The 21,490-nt window shown below is 32.5% G+C and overlaps 1 protein-coding gene across 1 annotated transcript; it reads right to left on the minus strand.

The window, feature by feature from the left end:
* Positions 1–5,203: 5,203 nt before the first annotated feature.
* Positions 5,204–8,973, minus strand: LOC132607012 (protein OCTOPUS-like). The gene is made up of 2 exons (XM_060320794.1): positions 6,815–8,973; positions 5,204–5,693 (listed from the first exon to the last, which is right to left on the minus strand). Exon 1 carries the CDS (start codon positions 8,683–8,685, stop codon positions 6,823–6,825), a length of 1,863 nt encoding a protein of 620 aa, XP_060176777.1. The 5' UTR covers positions 8,686–8,973; the 3' UTR covers positions 5,204–5,693; positions 6,815–6,822.
* Between the last annotated feature and the right edge of the window lie 12,517 nt (positions 8,974–21,490).

Consider the following 21,490-nt stretch of genomic DNA (forward strand, 5'->3'; position numbering starts at 1 on the left):
GTCCGTTGGTCCTGTTATTATTGTATCTTAACTTGATATTGTTGTAGGAACCCATAATCTTATAATCCTGAATCCGCCTGTTTCTGGTTTTCCAAATTATGCAGTTATTAGGAAATCCAAAGACAATTGCAGTACCTTTATATTATCATATGCCATTCACATGAAAAGTCTAACACTGTTGATGAAATTTGTGTGTCCCCTTTACTGTACCTGTCCTAACTACACATTTAGATTAACTTTTACGACATATTTAGCAGACATTCCTACAAAAAAGCGGAAATGAGCCTATTAGGAGGAGGGAGGAGTTATAGTCAAGATACAGTACCCATGAAATCATATTATCTGGTGCTCTGACTTGGTGAATTTAACATCTTTAAAGTCCAATCTTTCAGGAAAATTCTCAAACACATGAAAATTGCAAGGATACTAGCTCTCTTGAACTTGTAAATGTTTTTAGAAAAACAAGAAGCACATAACAGAAACCCATGCATGATAGTTACAGCATAACTCCGACCAATATAGCACGGCATCTAATGATATAATCACCTGAGGTGAAAGGAGATTTCTCTCACGGTTTAAAGCAGGAATCGTGGTATTGTCAGACAAATTTCCCTTCATACTAAGCATAAAATGGCAATCCTCCAACCAAGAAACAATGTTTCTCTCACTATATTGTGAATCCCAATATCAACTTCAGATAAAGCAAACCTGGGTTAATAAAGAACAAAGAGTAAAACCAGAACCTGAAAGCTTCTTACTTGCAAAAAGAATCATCTGATAGCTTCTTTATTTTAATCTGATAGCCTTACAAAGTGTATTCCATGCATCGATAGTTGGATTGGTTTCCTGGTCTGGGAATTAACTGACATAAATAACTGTATATACCCTCTGACTGCAGTTGGGAAGATCTTCCTGCTAAGGGCATCATTTAATTAAAAAAAAAAACGGCGACTGACATTCTATGGCAAGAACGAAGGCCGTTAAGCATAATATGTAACAAAGGATATCTGGCTGAAGCCTGCCTCTTAAAATGAGAGATGAAACTCCTTAAGCCTTTGAAATCTCTCGTTTTATTAAACCACTCCATAAGGGTGTGATGAATGATGATATTCGGGTTACAGTTCCACTGCACATGTTCAGAAACAGGTATAAAACATCCAGAAGTTTGCCATGAGAGCAAAGGTCATGAATTATAGATCAGGTTTGTAACCTTTGCTAACAACTTGGCTCAACCACGTTGAGGATCATGTCTGGTTTTTTGCTTTGGCAAGGACCATCCTATAACAAGCTATATCTGATACCACTACAATCACCAAATCTCGTAAAAACTCTACCAGTATATTATAGGTGACAACAGTGGGTCAGCAACTCTTAGCGTTCATGTCACCAAACAATCTGATTGCATCCTCAATTTTAGAAGCTTGGACAAAGCCATTGGTTAGGTCATTGTAAGCTGAATATAGTTTAGTTCCCTGTTTTGACATCAAATCCAGCATAAAGTTACTTCAGTTTTCCTTCTCTGTGTAACCTACTAATTAGATGAATATGCCGAAGAATCCATTTTTCCTCCATCATTTTCATATCTCAAAAGATTTAAAGCCTTGTTCAGATATCAATTCTCACACAGTCCGTCGGCTGTTGCACCTCAAAACACTTTAATCTTCCCAACCTTACAACAGCCATTGAGTATGCATTATATGCCACTACATCAAGTAATAGCATTCTCAATGATCTTTTCAATCCCCTCAACGTCCCACAAATGAATCAAGGAACTACAAGTGAACAAATCCATATTTTGCTCATATTTTTCCATCCTATCCCAAAGCTCCAATTCCTCGTTAAACTTGCCACACCGACATAAACCACTGAGTATGTCATTATACATAAACATTTGGCTACACATATGACCCCCTTGTCAACTGTTGTCACCCCTACCAAATTGCCTCAGAACTTATCTAATACTCAAAACTAACTAAAGCAAATTATTTTACCTCCATTTCTTCACACATAATCAAATCTCCATCTCTTTACCTATCTATATCCTGTATAATTTGAATTCAAATTCATTGCAACAATTCTCAAGTTAGTTAATACTCCATAATCTTTTTACATGTTAATACACATTGTTGACGTGTGACATTACGTAACAACGGAAAATAATATAATTAAGTTGTGACTCACACACTTTTTCATGATATAATAATCAATAATATTCGTAAATCCACCACTCTTGGGTATATTCATCAATGTATGTCTATATTCTAAAATTGAGACATTATAATTCATCCTGTAAACAATTGAAAGAAATAAGAAAAAGTTATATCTTTCTCACAATATTCTTGCCTATGAGTAAAAGTCTTCCTAAGAGCGAATTTCTATTGGCTGGGCTGGTAAGGTATAAATATTTATGTAATTATAATTCATCTCATTGAACATAACATGATAAATTAAACAGTATTTTTTTTTCTAAAATAAGAAAATATGATACTTCCTCTGTCCCATATGTGACATTTCTTTTTAGTCGGTTCAAAAATGAATGACATCTTTTTATCTTTACTAATATTTCACTTAAAGCTCTCTATTTTACCCTTAATGAGATGATTTCTAGCCACATAAATATCTATGGCTTGTGATCACTGTTCGAACAAATTATCAAGTATTGAAAATTAACTGAAATAAAAAATAAAAGAAAAATGTAATTTTATTGATGAATCTTGTGATTACAATTCTGTTGTCCTCTTGATTCTTCTCTCCTAAACTTTTACGTGATTCGAGGGCCTTCGATAGCGTATTCTCGAATTGCAGGATGATTTGGACCTCCTAGAGAGGTATTTCCATCGCTAGGAATGTCGAGTAGTACTTTATCGTTTCGGTTGATCTCCAGGCAGAACTCCGTTGAACACTCCTTTGAAGAACTACGTAATGTTGTTGATAGAACTACGTAATATTGTTGATGCTTTCTCTGATGCTTCTTGAATCCCAACCCCCTATTATAGTTGTAGGGAGTGGAAAACCCAAGTGTATATGAGCTCTCTTGCCTCATTCTGATTGGCTCATTTCACTCATCAAGCTTATCACAAATGCTATGTAATAAGGTTGCTTGTGATTGACCAAGACATGTCATTTTAGACACTTGGCGATTTTTTATTGTTTCTTGTATTTGACCGGGATTGCCACATCATTTTGTTGGTCTTGAATTTGACTGGGATGCCATGTTACTTGATAGGTAGCATGAGTTTTGGGCCTCAAGATGAAATGGATATTGGGCTTGAATTTAATAAATACTTATTTAATTGTATAGTCCAAATTAATTGTTCAACCCAATGATCATGGATTTAATCCAAATATTGCATGAATTTAACTCAATAAAATTTATGCATCTGCAATCACAAGTTTCAAAAGTCTTATTTTTAAACTTTGTATCCAGTCAAACATATCACATAAATTGGGACGGACAGAATATTTTTTTTCTAGAAGGGACCAAAAAGGAAACTACGTCAAATTAATTGATATGGAGGGAGTAAATAATTAGATGTAGCCGCATAAATCACTTACTATAATGAAGTCCTGTTGATAATAAAAAAAATATAAGAAAATAGCAGTAAGATTTCCATGTGTTATGCAGACCCCACACAGTACAACATACTTCCTGCGGATTAAAAAAAAGTGTTTACTTTGACCCTTTTATTTTTGTTAAAAAGAGTGTTCACTTATTAAATCAAAAAAGAATTAATCTTCTTTTCAGATTTACTCTTAGTAAATGCTAGATGATCAAATCTCAAGACTTATTTAATTAAGAGTAGTTAAATCAAATAATCTATTTTTGTAGAAATCGCATTATTTTAAAAGGTGTGCAAATGATTTAGTGGAGACTCGTTTTTATCCGGAATGAATATATCCCTAGTGACCGGTGAAAAGGAGAAGGCAAATCCCTAATGTTTTCAAGAAAATCTTTGCCAACCATTTCCACTAAAGAGGAGGTTTTAATGGGTTGAAAAGTCGACATTCCATAGGATTTCGAGCCTATCCTGTTACATCATCTTTTTTTTTCATCTTTTCTTAGACTTAGTACTACGGACTATTGAATTAAATGAGGATGGCATGAAGTAAAATATTTGTTCTTTAATTTTGTTACTTTTTGACTTTGATGGCAAAAGCATACTTTGATCATTGAGACTTTTACTTGAGTATCCCAGCTAGAACATTATTTGGAGCGGGCCGTTTTGATTCCTTTGATTTCCCATTAGGATGAGGAAAACACCTCACTGTGTGACATATAATCATTACTTTGTCCATTTATGTTCTCTGAAAAATGAACATAGAGCTAATGTAATTACGATATTTACCTAATTCAAGACTATTATATTGTCGCGTGCTTAGTGTAAGAATAAATTGTATACTTCAGTTTCATATTCTCTCAACTTAAAACCCTTTGAAATTTATTCTGATAGCATACCGCTACTCACGATTAAAGGAGGAGAATTGTGGCAAGTATATGATGAATCATTTGAAGGAACTTCGCTTAGAGACTGAAGCTTGGCTAATACACGAATAACAAGTTTTTTTTTTCTTTTTGGAACAAATCAAACAAGTAAAAAAACATGCATAAAGTCCGATAACAATGATGTCTAGGCTAGTTTCTCTACGGTGACATCAAGAATAAAGAAGAAGGATTGCAGTAAGTATATGATGAATCATTTGAAGGAACTTCTCAAAGACTGAAGCTTGGTTAATACATATGTGGAACGTTTTCTTTTTTAACACAGACGAGATATGTAAAAGAATATTCATAAAGTCTGATAACAGTGATATATAGGCTAGTTTGTTCGCACCTCAACTATTTCACCAAATACTTGCTACTTTCTACCAATGCATGCACCAGATAATAATTCTCACCCAGGCTTAGATAAATAGAAAGAAAAAGAAAAATAACCTGACGTTTATCTTCGCTAGGATATAAAGATTTCCCATGATTTTGTCCTTATTCATCTACCACTAAGCCACACTCTTGGGCTCAAAGTCGTGTATTAACTTCGAAACTCCCGGCAAAACTTTCAGTTTCTTCAAGACAGAAAAGTCTTTCAATTCTAAAAGTGTTCAATTCTATACTGCTGTAAAACTCATATGCGGGAGTGGCATTATCTATAGCTGGGAAACACAAGATACCATGGCAGAAGAGTCTGTTCAAGAGAGAATGATCATCTAAGATGACAAATAATACTAGTAAGACTTTTCATTGCCACACCAATTTATCACTTTTACATTTAACCAATAACCCATCGAAAGATACAGACCCCAATCAAGTATTAAGCTGTAAAGCTATATAACGGACCAAACTCATATCCTCTGAACAATGAAGGGATTGCACTACATATACCAATTGAGTGAAACGTTTATGTATAATGCTACAGTAGAAGGAAGAAAGATTCAGGATTTCTACTCAGTCTCTATTCGAAACTTCAGCAGTGTAGACAACAGTCTTTTCAAACTAAGGAATCTGATTCTTTGTCATCCAATGCTCTCCGGCAAGTTCAGATCTCCAGGAACAACCAAGGGAAACTGGATTTCTTCCAACCTTCTCTGACTGAATTACGACAGAGCTTCTAACCAACAACAGGACTGACTTCATTCTCACCCTTGTTACCAAGAAAGATGAGCGACTTGCAGTACGTCTAAAGCCTTAAATCGCATTCCTGGATTAAATGGAAATATAATGAGGAAACAAAACAACGGTCAGTTCCAATGAGGTACAAACAGGGAACAATAAAACTTCATTTCAAAAAGAACACCACCTATGTGACTTTGCTTTTACCTAGAAAGTAACAGAGTCAAAAAAATTATCAGATCATTTGATCGACCACATAATTGTTCTTTCTTTTTTGGGTGGGTGATCCACTATGTTTTGTTTCCTTGACAAGGACTACTCTTGCAAAGAGTTATCAACAACGACCAACACACAATAATGAACTCAAACAAGCAACAATCATGAAATCACAACTGTAAAGGGAAGGCTGGTATCAAGGTAATCTACAGACTGAGTAAGTACGACACTCGTATTAGGCAGAATCGCAATGATCAATGCGACAACTCCAAATAGCTTGCAGTTCCGTGTACCCAGAATCTCAATAAGTTAGCTGATAATTTTTGTAAAATCAGGTAATTGTTACGACAGTCAAATCAGATTTTACATCTGAGTATAGTTGATTTACTCATGAAGGTGGATTCTCAGGTTTTCATAAGAGTAAAAGTTTTCAAGATATAATAACATCAAGTATGGGCGTATCTTCAAGGACAAGATCGCCTTTTCCTGACTGATAAAAATATGTGGAGAAGAGATTCAAACATAAAATTAATTAGAAGACAAATATAAGTAGACAACTGAAGTACCATGAAACTGGAATCAAGTGAGATTACAGATCCTTAGCTGTCATACTGCTAAATATGAGAGTTGAGTCACCATTTTTCCGTTTTGGAACTATTGTCAAAAAGGAACATGGAATTAAGGAGGTAAAATTGACTAACTTACTTAATCAGCAAAAGGAATAAAAAGAAGTAAAAGACAAGAAGAAAGATTACCAACTTCAAAACAAGCATGTACAGATACAATAATCCTACCCAACTAAGACATAAAGCTGGTTTATTGAGAATGAAATGACAAAGAAAATCAGATAGACATCACAGAGAAAAGACATTTTCATGTCACTATATTAGAATAAGTCCAGGAAGCATTCTGATGACAAAAAATACAATGACACAAGTGATTTAATAACAAATGCGACAAAATTAACATTTAAACGAAAGAAACACCAAGGACCTCGTATCTTAGTACAGGCGAAGTACGCTCCTCCCATTTGACCTATTTTGAGCTGGTAAACCTCTCCGGCTGCCTCTCATAGGAGCAAAATGGAACCGCAAGAACCCGTTATCTACATGATTAGGCGAATACCTTGCACTCCGATTCCTCTCCAACACAAAATCATCTTTCTTTTTACTATTACCATTAGTATCAATTCCAAGATTCCTCACAGTTCCAAAAGATCCACCAATATTAGTTGAGTTTCTCCAACTAACACTGCTATTACTCCTAAACATATTCCTATTAAGACCCCCTCTTAAATCACCATTTCTCCAAGATCCTGAAAACGACCTCTCCACCCCGTTCGATCTACTATACCTGTCATCTTCCTCATCTTTGTTTCCATTACCTTTCTTATGTATAAAACCCCATATATTCCAAGCCCACTTCTTTGACTTTTTCGATCCTTTTCGTTCCCCATTTCCAATCCCGGAACCACTACTATCCTTAAAACCTGTCAACTCAAAAGTCTCTGAGTAATCATCCCTTAAAGAATTGGGATTTGAAACCGAAATCGAATTCAAATCCCTTTCAGGCTGAACTTTAGCATTAGACACTGCTTTCATCTCATCAATTTCTGCCACTACAGCTGCAGCTGTTTTCCTAATTGAGTTAGATCTATCAAGACTCTTCCTTCGCCTCGAAGACGAATCCAAATAATAGTCCCTAGTTTGAGCAGACCCTCCAGGCAAATCAGTTTCCTCACCAATACAATTCGCTGAAACAGGCGATTCTTCAACCGGAATTTGGTCATCAGCCCGTTGAACTTGTGCAACTACTGGTGCATCTTCTATCACTGAAACCATAGGTGGCACCCTAGGAATGTTCCTTCCCATGAAATGCACATCACAAGAAGCTCGAGGCTCATCGAAAGAATACCTCGGATCATCGATACTAATCCTCCCAATATCGAGAGAAAATCGAGGTTCAGTATCGCAAGACCTTCTTCCAAACCCATAATCAGCAATCTCTGACTGTGTTTCCCTGAATTTTCTTGAAATGGTGGGTTTTTCCAATGACAATGTAGATGAATTCTCACAATTGTTTCGTTTTTTCGCCTTTTGTTTTCGTCTCCAGTGATGCCATTTCTTGCTGAAAACAGATGCTGCAGATAAGAAACTTCCTGCAATTTCCTTCAAATCCCTTGAAGGCTTTTTCGCTTGGGAATCGAGATCTATATGATCTTTCATTGGCATTAATATATCACCATTCACCACTTCTTCTTCCACAATTTCTGAACTGATGACCTGTCCGCCAGAACTGTTTTCCAAAGGGGACTGAAACTCTTCAGTTATTTCTTCAGTTATTTCATTCACCACCACATTGACTTGTTCGTCTTCTTCTTCTTCTTTAGACTCGATAACAGGATTATTAGCAAGAAAACCGCCTCCACTATTATCCTCAGGATGCGGGTTTTTTGTCTCAGAAAACAAGGACCAAAGTGTGTTACGAACACGAACGTCACAAGACTTACGTTGAGGCTCAAATAAGCTCAACCCCTCGTTTCTTGAAGCTGAAAATGACTTAGTACGACGAAGTTCAGGGAAAAAAGAACTGGGTTTTGTGGTGGGTCTAGGGGGGAGATTAGTTTTGGAGAAAAGGGATTTGATACGAGAAGAAGAAGAAGGGTTGTTGTTATTGTTGTTGTTGTTGTTAGTGGAAGGATTATCTAAGGTGGTGAGGCGTTCAAAGAGACATTCAGGGCAAAAACCAGTGAAATCTTCATGTGGGTGTTTGTCACAACTGAAGGAAGAACGAGGTGGTTGTGGTGGTGGAAGTGGTGGAGGTGGTGGTTGTGTTGGGTCGGTTGTAGTGGTGGTGGGATTCATACCAGGTAGTAATAATAATGTGCAATGGGTACTACTTTGCTCATGTTCTATAAGTGAAAGAGAGAGTAAAATGTTTGTTTGGCAATTGTGATTTGTCAAGTTTTTGTTGTTGAAGTTGAGAGAATTTGAGAAAGGTTTGTTTTGGTTTATTTTCTTAACAATGTGGGTAAAGTGTAGAGACAGAAAAGAAGAAGGGAATGAATTGAAGGGGAAAAGCAGAGAAAAAGAAGAATGAAATACCACTAAAGATGCGGTGAATTGGATGGGGGCGGCTTCTCTCTTAGTCAGAGGTACGAAAAAATAGTTCCAGCTTTGAGTATTAAAAAATTTTTGAAAGAAGGACTTCTCTTGAATTAAATTTGATGCGGCGTGAATTCAGATATATTCGAGTTTCAATATAAATATCGGATACCAGATTAAAAAAAAAGGCTTAATATCTAGATAGACCCTTAAACTTGGCATGTTTTGTAAGATAGGCATATAAACTTACAAGGTGACCAGATAGACACTTAAACTTACTCAAAGTGTATTTTTCAAGTTTTTCGGTTGTTTTGAAAACAAAACTATATTTTTCAAACACTCACAATTTTCATGGCCAAACAAGCCCTAAATATATCACAAAATATTTTTTTTAAAATGCAAAAATAAGGCAAACGCATATACATGAGACTATAAATGTGCACTTAAACCAATAAATACTCGTTAATCGCAATTTTGCAGCTTTCAATTAACTCGGTTTTTTTTTACACTTGAATAATTAAAAAACAATAACTTTAACCAATAAAAATCCTTAAAAAAAAAAATTTCAAATTAAGAAAACTGTAAAGCCGAGAAGAAAATTCTTAAAAAAAAGAAATTTCTTAATTTGAAATTTCTTTTTTTAAGGATTTTTATTGGTTAAAGTTATTGTTTTTAATTATTCAAGTGTAAAAAAAAAAATCCGAGTTAATTGAAAGCTGCAAAATTGCGATTAGCGAGTATTTATTGGTTTAAGTGCACATTTATAGTCTCATGTATATGCGTTTGCCTTATTTTTGCATTTTAAAAAAAATATTTTGTGATATATTTAGGGCTTGTTTGGCCATGAAAATTGTGAGTGTTTGAAAAATATAGTTTTGTTTTCAAAACAACTGGAAAACTTGAAAAATACACTTTGAGTAAGTTTAAGTGTCTATCTGGTCACCTTGTAAGTTTATATGCCTATCTTACAAAACATGTCAAGTTTAAGGGTCCATATAGGTATTAAGAAAAAAAAAAAAAATGAATGAAAAATATTGTCTCTTCTTCCTCCTTCACAGTCACAACGGACACTCTTTCATCTTTTGTCCAAAATATTATAATTAATAATTTTGTTTGACCAAACGTTTGTAGCCTTGTCGTTACAATATTATATTTCGTGCTCCGTTTTTTCTGTTTTATTAGTGAATCATGATGGATTTCGAGGAAATTTTTTTGAATAATAAACTTACTCTTAAATTGAAACTCAAAGATCAAAAGTAAAACGAGATTTTTTTCTAACGATAATGATAATATTAGATCAAAGCATAATTAAGTCAAAGTTGTTCATTTTCAAATAATCCATCTGTTCCAAAATAATCAACATTTTACTTCTCGAGAGTTTAAAAAAAAAAACAGTTCGCGCATTAAGTTCCCGTTAACTCAAAGATTTCTTAGGAGATTAGCTATCCAAGTACTACTCTCATCCAACATGCTTAACTTCAATTTTTCAATGTGATCTAGTTACGTACTGGTATGATCGCATTCACTTCTCGAGAGTTATTTTAATTAATCTTTAATGTTAAATTATATTAGATTAACTTACTATTTTAAAGTTAAAATTAAGAGCTATATGAAAAGTATTACTAACTAACATTTTTCTCATATCGTATAATGAAAAATACATCTTAAAATAGTAATTAATATTTGTAAAATTGACTCTAAAAAATGAAATGTTGTAAATATTTTGGGACAAACGAGTATTACAGAGTGAAATTTATCATTTTCTCTTTTGTAAATGGACGAACTTAGGGAATTATAAAGAATTCCTAAACTAAGAAGAAGAAAAATTAAAATACATAAAGAGGGAAGGAATACTCGCATATGCTCTTTTGTTTATTTAATCGCCTATGCTCATACGCTTTCCACGGAAGAAGATTTTTTCTGTCTCTATTTAATAAGTATAAATTTCATTATTTAATGTGCCCTTTTAATGTCGTCTCATAGATTATTTCAGTTACAGTTAAATCCTGTCCATTAAATTTGTCTTACTCCTAATTAACTCTATGCAAAAAAATAAAAAAAATAAAAGAAGAAGAATTTTGCTATATTTGAGAAATAGTTAACAAACTTTAAAACTAAAGGGCCTAAATATTGCCAAACAAGCCTACATGTGTGCTCAAATCAAAAGTTTCACTTTTTCTTTTCATCCAAATAGATGACTTCAAGGAGTAGAATGGATTTCCTTTAACAAAAAACGGAAAAGGGTTAAAAATACTTTAACTTATGCGAAATTAAATAAAAATATCCTTCATTTTAGTTTGGTCCGAAAATATTCATATCGTTACTAATTGGGTAAAAAATGTCCCTAATGTTACTTTCGTGGGTCAAAAACGTCCTTTTCCTAATAAACATATTACTCCCTCTTTTTCAATTTATGTGAACATATTTCCTTTTTAGTTCATGCCAAAATGAATGACCTCTTTCCTAATTTGAAAATAAATTCACTTTATGAAGTGATTTACAGTCATACAAATATTCAAGACTTATTTTATACCACAAGTTTGAAAAATCTTCACTCTTTTTTAAATGTCGTGCATAGTCCAATGGGTTCACATAAATTGAAACGGAGGGAGTATTATTTTTTTTCTTTTAATATTATAGAAAGATTTCTTTTATTAGTGTTTGGGAAGAAGCTTTTGATTTTCAAAGATTCCTTTGGAGAGGAAAAAGCAAAAGTAATAAATCACGCCAACACAATTAAGTCCTCTCTCTTTCTCTTTTTATTCTCTTCTCTTTCTGAATGTGTAATAGAGAAATGTCTCACTTGTTTTCTCTCCAACACATCTCTTTTCGCTTTCTTTGCTTTTTCTTTTGTCTATACTATACTAATTTTTTCTCTTTTCTTGGTTTTGGAGTTTCCTTTTGTTTTCTCTTTTTAAGTGTACCCTTTTGTTTGACACCTCATTTTGAGTTCCAGCATTCTGTAAATTTGTACTACCAAATTCTCATGTCATTTGTGGGTTATTATGTTACACTTGTTTGTCCCAACAATCTGTGCCAAAGCAGGGGGAAATGACAAACAGTACTGAATTAACCATATCGGAGTAGGGTGTACATGAACCGGGTTGGTTTCGGGTTTTTTAAAGACCAACCAAATTAATTGCATCAGGTTTTTAAATTTATAAACCAAACCAACAAAAGTCAGGTTTTCAACCTCGGGTTTTCTTTATTTTTTCGGGTTTTTCGGCTTTTTTCCAGTAAAGTCTTTATACTAAACATATAACTTATACTTCAAATATTTTTTTAGTCCTAGTAAGATACAACTATCTAATTAAGATATTTTTTTAAGAAAATAACACAAAATGTGAGATGAGAGATGACCTTGTACCAAAATATTCAACAAAAAAAAGTAATGAAATTGCATAAAATAAAATGATTATAATTTAAAAGTACTAAATCACGCTATAATAAGTACGTTTAAATTATAAGGCATACAGAAAATGATCATAATCTAAAAGTACTAAGTTATGTTAAAATAAGTACAAATAAAAAGTACTAATTACATGACTATATATTAAAGAAAAAATAAAATTAAGTTATGTATTTTCATTTTCTAAACCAATATAAAACTAAAGAATAGATATACAACATTATTGTCATTCCTAGTGTTAGATTTTTTTTTTTTTTTGTTAGCATTAGTATTGATTTGATTTTTATTGAGTTTTATTTGAGTTACTACGATCTATGAGCTATAAAACTTATTGGACCATTTAAAATTCTAATTCCAAGTGAAAGAATATGTTAAAAGACAAAATATTATGAAAAAGTTTAAAAAATATTTATAAATTACATTATAAATAAATATTTTTATGTATAAAAAAATTGAAATTTAAAAATGTAATGTCGGGTTGGTTTGATTCGATTTGACTTTTTTTTAGTTAAAACCAAACCAAACCAATAGTGGTCGGGTTTTTCTTTTTTAAAACCAAACCAAATCACTAGTCAGGTTTTTTTCTCGGTTTAATTCGGATTATCGATTTGGTGCGGTTTGTCGGTTTCCTTTGTACACCTCTAGGAGTAATAAACAAGATTAAACAAGGGATGATAATATTTTTAGTTCTTTTGGTTATTACTATAAATTTCAATTTTAATCCTTGTGTTATCTAAATAAGCATATTTAACAATCTATTGATTAAATTGAGTGTTTGTGGCTCTTTTATGCAGGAAGTATGTTATATTTGGACCATTTTTAGAACTATACTACTCCCTCCGCCCCAATTTATGTAATATAGTTTGACTATGCACGAAGTTTAAGAAAGAAATGAATACTTTTGAAATTTGTGGTCTAAAACAGGTCATAGATATTTGTGTGATTGTAAATCATTTCATTAAGGATAAAAGGGTAAGTTTTTAAGTTAAATTATTTTTAAATATAGAAATATATCATTCTTTTTTGGACAAATAACTAAAAGAAAAGTATATCACATAAATTGAAACAGAGATAGTACTATATAATATGGCGTAATAGTAACATAAGACATGAGTAATTAAGAGATGAGATAATTGATAATCATGATAAATTTGTAATTATTCACAAGCAAAAAAATCAAGATTAATTAAAAGACAAATATGTTAGGGCCAGTGTCGGCTAGACCCTAAAGCTTGTGAAGCACTTGCTTTAGGCCCAAAAAAATTAGGGCCCCAAAATTATTATTTCTCTATATATAGTACTTATACAATTTATAAAATTATTTTTTATTATTGAATTTATTTCTTTTTTTTCATATTAATGTTTAATAACTTAATTTCTTCATCTCACTAATTATTACTCTTTCGATCTCAATTTACGTGACACATTTTTCTTTTTATTCTGTCAAAAAAAGAGTCATCTTTCTATAACTAAAAACAATTTAATTTTAAAATTCTCCTTAACTCTTAATGAAAATATTTATAGCCACACAAATGTTTAAAGTTTGTTTTAGACCACAAATTCAAAAGTATTCCTTTTCTTTTTAAACTTTGTGCCTAGTCGAGCGATGTCACATAATTGGGACAGAGGAAATTTAACCTAACTAATTTTATGTCAATCTTATTTTACTTTTGTGCAGAATTATTTTTCTCTATTCATTAGTTAGTCACTTACTTATATCTAAGTTGTGATGCAATCAAACACTCAAGTATCGTAGCAAATAAATATTTCATTAATTCATTCAGTTTTTTTAATATAAAAAATCAAATTCTTTTTTTTTTCATTCCTTATATTTACTTGCTTATTTTGTCAATGATGCTCATTATAGGGCCTCTCATAAAGATTTTGCTTTAGGCAGGGCAGATATCATAAAAATTAAAATCAAAATATATCAATAACAGACGGACCAACAATAGTACTTAAGTATTAACCCATATTAAACAACATCCGTACATTTTATAGCGGGGCAAAAGACAGTCTGAAATTAGACAGCCTCGGATAAAGTCCATGACGATGATGGGACATGCACACATTTCATATGTCGCCCTTCAGCTTTTGGAATAGTAAATAGACCAGTAAACCTGCTAAATCCAATCTACTTTGTAAACAATTTATTTCCACCAACCCAAATTAAAATCTTTCGAAGACAGGACAAAGATCTCACTCCTTAATTGCGATAGGAGAAACTCTCTCCGTCTCAATTTATATAAAGTAGTTTGACTGATCACGAAATTAAGAGAAAAATAAAAAATAAAAAAATTGTAATCTAGGCTCCTATTTAGCTATAGATTTAAAAATTAAAAATTTAAACTTAAAATTTCAAAGTTGTGATTTTTTGAACTCGAAGTTGTGTTTGGACATATATTTTACTTGGGAAAAAAATTGAAGTTTTGTAAGTGGAAGTAAATTTTCTCCCAGAAACTGATTGAGTCAGTTTTTGGGACTTGAAAATATTTTAAAGATAAATTTTCACAATCTGATTAAATCTCATGGTCTTTTGTGTTTGAAGATTTTTTTTTTAAAATCCGATCGAAAATCTATGACCAATTGCTAGTAAAACAAGTCGGAGGAATTTTCATGGTTGCAAATCATTTCAAAATTAAATTGTTACTAAATATAAAAAGATATCATTATTTTATGGTATGGACTAAAAAATAAAGAGTATCACATTAACTGGGACGGATGAAGTAGTAAAAAAATAGGTTTTATCAACTAATTTGTTTTGATAGTTATTTTATAATGCGTTTTAAAAAATATTTACATAATCTGATCAATAGTTATAGTTTAATCTCTGGATGCAATATATAATTGGTAATCTGATAAAGATGATAAACTAATTTGCAATCACAAATTAAAATTCACTATTGGTATAAAAAAAATATTAACACTATTAAATGCATATAACATAAATAATGCGTGCATGATTTACAGTAGTTTACGTGTGTATTGGTTTTTAAAAATGTATAAGTTGGTGTATGGATCAATTTATTATTAGTACATATAACATAATAATGGAATGCATGCAGCGTAAAGTGAATCTCTGTCGTCAACATAGTTATAGGTAAATCTCTGGATGCAATATATAATTGGTAATCTGATAAAGATGATAAACTAATTTGCAATCACATATTAAAATTCACTATTGGTATAAAAAAAATATTAACACTATTAAATGCATATAACATAAATAATGCGTGCATGATTTACAGTAGTTTACGTGTGTATTGATTTTTAAAAATGTATAAGTTGGTGTATGGATCAACTTATTATTAGTACATATAACATAATAATGGAATGCATGCAGCGTAAAGTGAATCTCTGTCGTCAACCATATGCATCATAATTCTTTTCATTTTCTATTACAGAAGAATAATAGTACAAATTATTTGTATAGACACAAAAAAGTTTTCACATTTGTCTGTCTTAGCTGCTCTCTTTTCTTGTTGTTTATTCTATGACATTACAACAAAAAGATGCCAAAAGTGACATCCTAAATTGATCTTGACGTCTGCTAATGGAAGGGAATCATGGGAAATTAAGTGGGTGTAAATGCAACTTGTGTTAATTATGGCGATTAATTATAATCATTTAACTGAAATTATTAGCTAATGCAAAAATACCGGTTGAATTATTAATTAAAAAGCTGAGTGATAAAATTAGCCATGAAAATATGACCTGTCCTACCGCCGAAGTGAGTTGAGCTGGGTATATTTCGACGGTGAGTTTGTTTGGGTCAGCCCATGAGAAAATTGATTTAATTTGAGCTTAAATATAAGTGCAAAATGACACATAACTTATTAAAATATTTTTTTTAGAAAACTCTTTTCCGTTTTATATGTTAGTCCTAACAAAGAAAAAAGTTTATCAGTTAATAAATAATAATAAGAAAAAGTAAATAAATTGAAAAAATGATTAGAGTTAGACAGATTGAGTCATGACTCAAAGTTTAGCTTATCTTGGTCTAATTCATCTCCACCAAATAATATGGCGAGTCGCCAATTTATGATTTAGCCCATATTAATCCCCAAATACAACACAACCTGCCCATTTGAACCCAGAAAAACTATAATATTTGTATCTTGTTACCATTTGGCTCTGGTCCAAATCAGAGCATTATGTTGCTTAATGAAAAGATTTGGTGTAGCGGATGGGGCTGCTCCTCCCTTAATTAGAGGTTTCGGGTTCTAGCCTTGAATATGGAAAAATTCTTGGTATGGATCACTTTTCCCCGAATGGGCCATACGCGGCGCGAATCCGAATATAGTCGGGTACACCGAGTGGGAAATAAAAAAAAAAATTAAAAAAAATCTTGAACTGCTTAGTACAAGGAATTTCGAAACGAAATCATGCAATTTTAGGTATGTTAAGGAAAAAAGATTCGCATCATTTGTAAACATCATACTAGGTTTTGTCCATTTAGCAGCTGGAATTCATCATTTACAATTGTCTTATCAAGAAAAAAACATTTATTTCCAAATCTAATTTGATTGTTTTGCGATCGATTAATCAAGTCACGAGCTCCGTGGCCCTAACTTTTTGCATACATAAACTCAATTTGCTAAATGAGAAAGTATTTCATCTATCCCACATAAGTTTTTTTGGGTATGAATGTAAACATTATTTCCCCACTAAGTGTTTGAACAGTATTTAATTGAAATTGAAAAAAACATTATATTTGGAAATTGAAAATTGTAATAAACACAGAATCTAATGGAAGATTTCAGCCAAAAGAAAAATCAATAGCACTAATTCTGTCAGGTTGATCCAAAATTGCCCACTAATTTTGGAAGGGTTTGAAATATATTAACATAATATTATAGTTTGATTCGGATGGGATAAGAAAGTGATGGAATAATTGGACAGGCGTGCATCGGAATTTCCACAAATTTCGTCGAACTCATTATTAGGTTGAATAATGGTGTTTCATAATTTATTATTATACTAATTCGTCTTTATTGTTACCCTTGCCATATTTAGATATTGGACCATATTTTTTGTGGTCGGGTAATCTTAGTTTTATCCAAATTCAATGTTTATATCAAACTACAATAACACATCATAGTTAAATGGTAAATTGAGGAGAAATAAATATAGTTAATCACCATAGTTAAAGTGATATCATATCTAAAGTTTGAGGTCTTGTATTATTACATTTTATTCAGGATTAAGAATACACGTAATCGAAATTGTTAGATTGATCATATTTGTCAAAATTCGGTTGCCACTAAGTTGCTTAAATTTATAAAACAAATAAAGAGAGGTGAATGAAAAATGGCAAGAAGGAGCAGTCCATCATTTAAAAGATAAAAAGGGGAGGCAAAAAAGGACAGCATAATAATAGAGTTGTTTCAACCCCACATGCACAGAAATATGCATAAATCAGTGAGGAAGAATCTACCAACCAATAGGACGTGACCTTGTCGAATGGTAGCCTAACACACACACAAAAAAAAAGCCTTCATCTTTGAACCTAAAATTCTTAGTTTCAGGAGTCTTTCACCATTGCCGACACTAAGAAACAATTGGAATTAGCGATAAATAGCTTTTATTGTTAAATAAATAAATAAAATTGTTGTTTACTAAGTGATGGACTATCGATAGATTATCGAATTTTTTTTATAAGCTAAGGCCATTTAGTGACGAATTTTGTAGCTAATTCTTTTTTCTTTTTTGAGCGTCACGTCTCAAATAATTAACAATCAAGAACAGGACTGTGTATTATGGACTTGTACGTATATAGGATTTTAAATGACAGCCCAGCATATACACCGCCATGCTAGTTAGAGAGGAAATGATCTTGTATGACCACGTACAATTTGAATAAAAGAAAATGATTTTCTTCAAGTTTCTTATGTGTAAAATGAAGATTTCTTGTAAAGAATACATAAAACTAAAACTAATTTATGAAAAACTACAAAACCAATTGACCCCGGTAGATATGCACAAAAACAAACACCAACGGAGGTTTTGGTAAGTCATGTAGTCATTATTCTAGTATCCTGGAGGAATTTATGCCCCCATTTGATGTTGCTTATAATGGGTGTCAAATGTCAATGGTAAAATTTCTTTAGATTTTATAACGACGGTTCATGAAAAGTATGTTCAGCTTGTACATCTAGACGTACGGGGAATTACCAACATATGATGTAAATTAATACTATGTTATATAGTAGATTAGTTCATTATATATACTTAAGTTTGTTCGACAGATTCAAGACGATAAACATTGTGATGTAGGTTAGCAATTTTTTTCTTTTCTTATTGTCATAATCAGTGACGTGGGTCGTCCGCTACTAATGCTCGCATCAGGATAGACTTTCTACGTTAGATTACATGCACTCCTTTGAGGGTGTGGCCTTTTCCAGACCCCTACATGAACACGAAATATTTATTCGTGTACTGAGTTATCCTTTTCATTGTCACAATCCTAATCCTAGTGCTAGCAAAATAGATATAACGAGGTGACTAGTTTATAGTTTATATTAATGATGCTCTACATAAGGTTGTGTTGTAGGCTAATATCATGAAATTAGGCCTAATTATGACACCACTAGTAGGGATCCCAATCATAATAGACTAAAACCAAGTAAAACACCCATACATGTAATAAGGTGAAGGATCCCAAGAAAGAATTCGGAGTTTGTCATGTTGTAAAGCCAGTCAAATTAAAGGCATACATACCTTGTTAAGGATTTTCATTGTTCCAAGGCAGATCCTAAGAATTACTGTTCTGAGTTTATATTATATATATTGTTGGTGTAAATGATTTTGACGCTATTAGTGTAATTTTACACATGATAATAAATATAAATTGCTCTATTTTTTACATTACCATGTTATCCTCGATACGAAAGTTATCTATTAATGTAGGTTAACTTAACCTTTTACTGTAAGAAAAAAATTAATAATGTGCACAGAGCAAAACTCTTACTTTTCTTTCTCAAGCTAAAGTGTAGAGGCCACTTGACTTGGAGATCAAAAGCATTTGTGAGAGAAAAAAAAGCTTTATACAAGTAAGGGTAAATATTTTTGTTCTTTTCATTTGGAAAAGCTTTCTTTTTCGAGATGGTGGGATACCAGTGTTGTTGAATTTATTCACTGCGATAACAAAATAATGGGCAGATATTTTTATTTTTTTTTGCGCGAAATACCCTCAAAAGGACTGGTCTTTAATTTTTGTCCCTCAAATTGGTGGTCTTTAATTTTTGTCCTTCGCTAAAAGCCCTTGGTTTCGGGTTTGAACCCCCTCCCAGTCAAAAATTTAAAAAAAAATCGCAAGGCATAAGTTGGGGAAAAAAAAAAAAACCTTTGTTGGAATTTTAATTTTGCAAACCTCTGGCTTAAGGCTTAATTTTGGGTAAAAGTTTGCCTTAAGGCAATTTTTTTTTTTTTTTTTTGTTGACTGAGCCTAGGTTCAAACCCAGGACCTTAGAATATTAAGCGAGAGATAAAAATTAAAGACCATCCCTAGCGAAGGACATTCCTGCAAATTGCCCCAAATATTTTTCTGTTACGTAGGATTAGAGAATGTGTCCAATATAAGCACTTCCCTGGTTGGGCTTTGCATTCGCAAATTAAACTTCAGAATTCAGAAAAAAGGGAAAAAGAGACAAATGACAATCCGGCCCAAACTATTGAGAACCGGATGGCCCAGAGGCTTAAAGGACATTTTTTAGCCTTTTTAAAATAATTTCATTTCGTAAGCTTTCTTGAACTAATTTCAGCATATGTATAGAAACTGCATCATTGTTGTATAGAAGATGTATTATACTTATATAGAAACTGTATCATTATTATATACAATATATCCCAACAGTATGTGTTTAGAAAATGTATTAGGGTCGTATAATTTGTGTTTAATAAATGTATAATCAATGTATACTTACTAATTATACACATATTATACATGTTTTGGGCTATTTTTTAAATGCTCAATCAACGTATACTTACTAATTATACACATATTATCCATGTTTTGGGATATCTTTTGAAGGTTCAATATGAATTTTTCTCGTTGACCTTTAGTGGCGACTTTTAGTCACAACAAAAAGGTCTAATTTTTTTTTTTTTTTTTTTTTTGTAGTGAATGAGTTGTTGGGTTAGCTTGACAATGGTTTGGGCGGAATGGCAAGCTCGCTGCATTAAGCCAAAATATGGGCCTAACAAGTTTCTCATGGTCAGGCAGTTTTCATTTTTTTGCACGGATTGCCCTTCTTTTGAGGTGGTCTTTAAATTTTGCCCCTCATATTTGTGTTCTTTAAGTTTTGCCCTTCGCTTGGATACCTGAAGTTCTGGTTTCGAACCCCCGCTCAGGCATAAAATAAAATAAAAAAATTACAAGGCAGGGCTGGGGGGAGTGTATGCCGGATCCGGCATACAATCCTTAAGGAAAAACTAAAGTTATGCCGGAGGGGGCAGACTTTGCCTTGAGACATATATATTTTATTTTATTTTTACTTTTCAAGGCAAACTTTTAATTATGCCTTAAGGAAAAGTTTCGCCTTATAGGGCATACTTTTAGTTATGCCTTAACTAAAAGTGTGCCCCATAAAATATAACTAAAAGTATGCCCCATAAGGCGAAACTTTTCCTTAAGGCATAACTAAAAGTTTGCCTTAAGGAAAAGTTCTGCCTTATGAGGCATACTTTTGGTTATGCCTTTATTAAAAGTCTGCCCTATAAGGCATAGTTCCTTAAGGAAAAGTTATGCCCCCTCCGGCATAACTTTAGTTTTTCCTTAAGGACATCAAAATTTAAAGACCACCCCAAAAGAAGGGCAATTCCCTACAGTTTTTCCGAGGCAAAAACCATGTCCACTTAATCACAATTGGGCCACCTCTCTAATTTAAAGGCGTAGCGCACGGATGGCTGATTTTCTGGGTCTCCATTGAAGTTATAGCCACATTCTATATAATTTTACAAATTTAGCTTCTTCTAAAACCAAGTTGAAACATGCGCGACCAATTTCATGAAAGCTCTACCACTGTTTTATGGACTGAAACTTTCCCTGGAAAAACCTTCTTCCCCTAGAATCTAGATATCGAAACAGATTGCAAGGAGCTAATTAACATGTTTATAATATAATTGATTTTATCATTTGATAACAAGGAATCCACG

The sequence above is a fragment of the Lycium barbarum genome, chromosome 8 (assembly GCF_019175385.1).
Source record: "Lycium barbarum isolate Lr01 chromosome 8, ASM1917538v2, whole genome shotgun sequence".
Taxonomy (NCBI): Eukaryota; Viridiplantae; Streptophyta; class Magnoliopsida; order Solanales; family Solanaceae; genus Lycium; species Lycium barbarum.

Bases quoted from the DNA above. Each gene is read 5' to 3' on its own strand.
- LOC132607012 (XM_060320794.1), bottom strand. From the start codon at position 8,685: ATGAATCCCACCACCACTACAACCGACCCAACACAACCACCACCTCCA.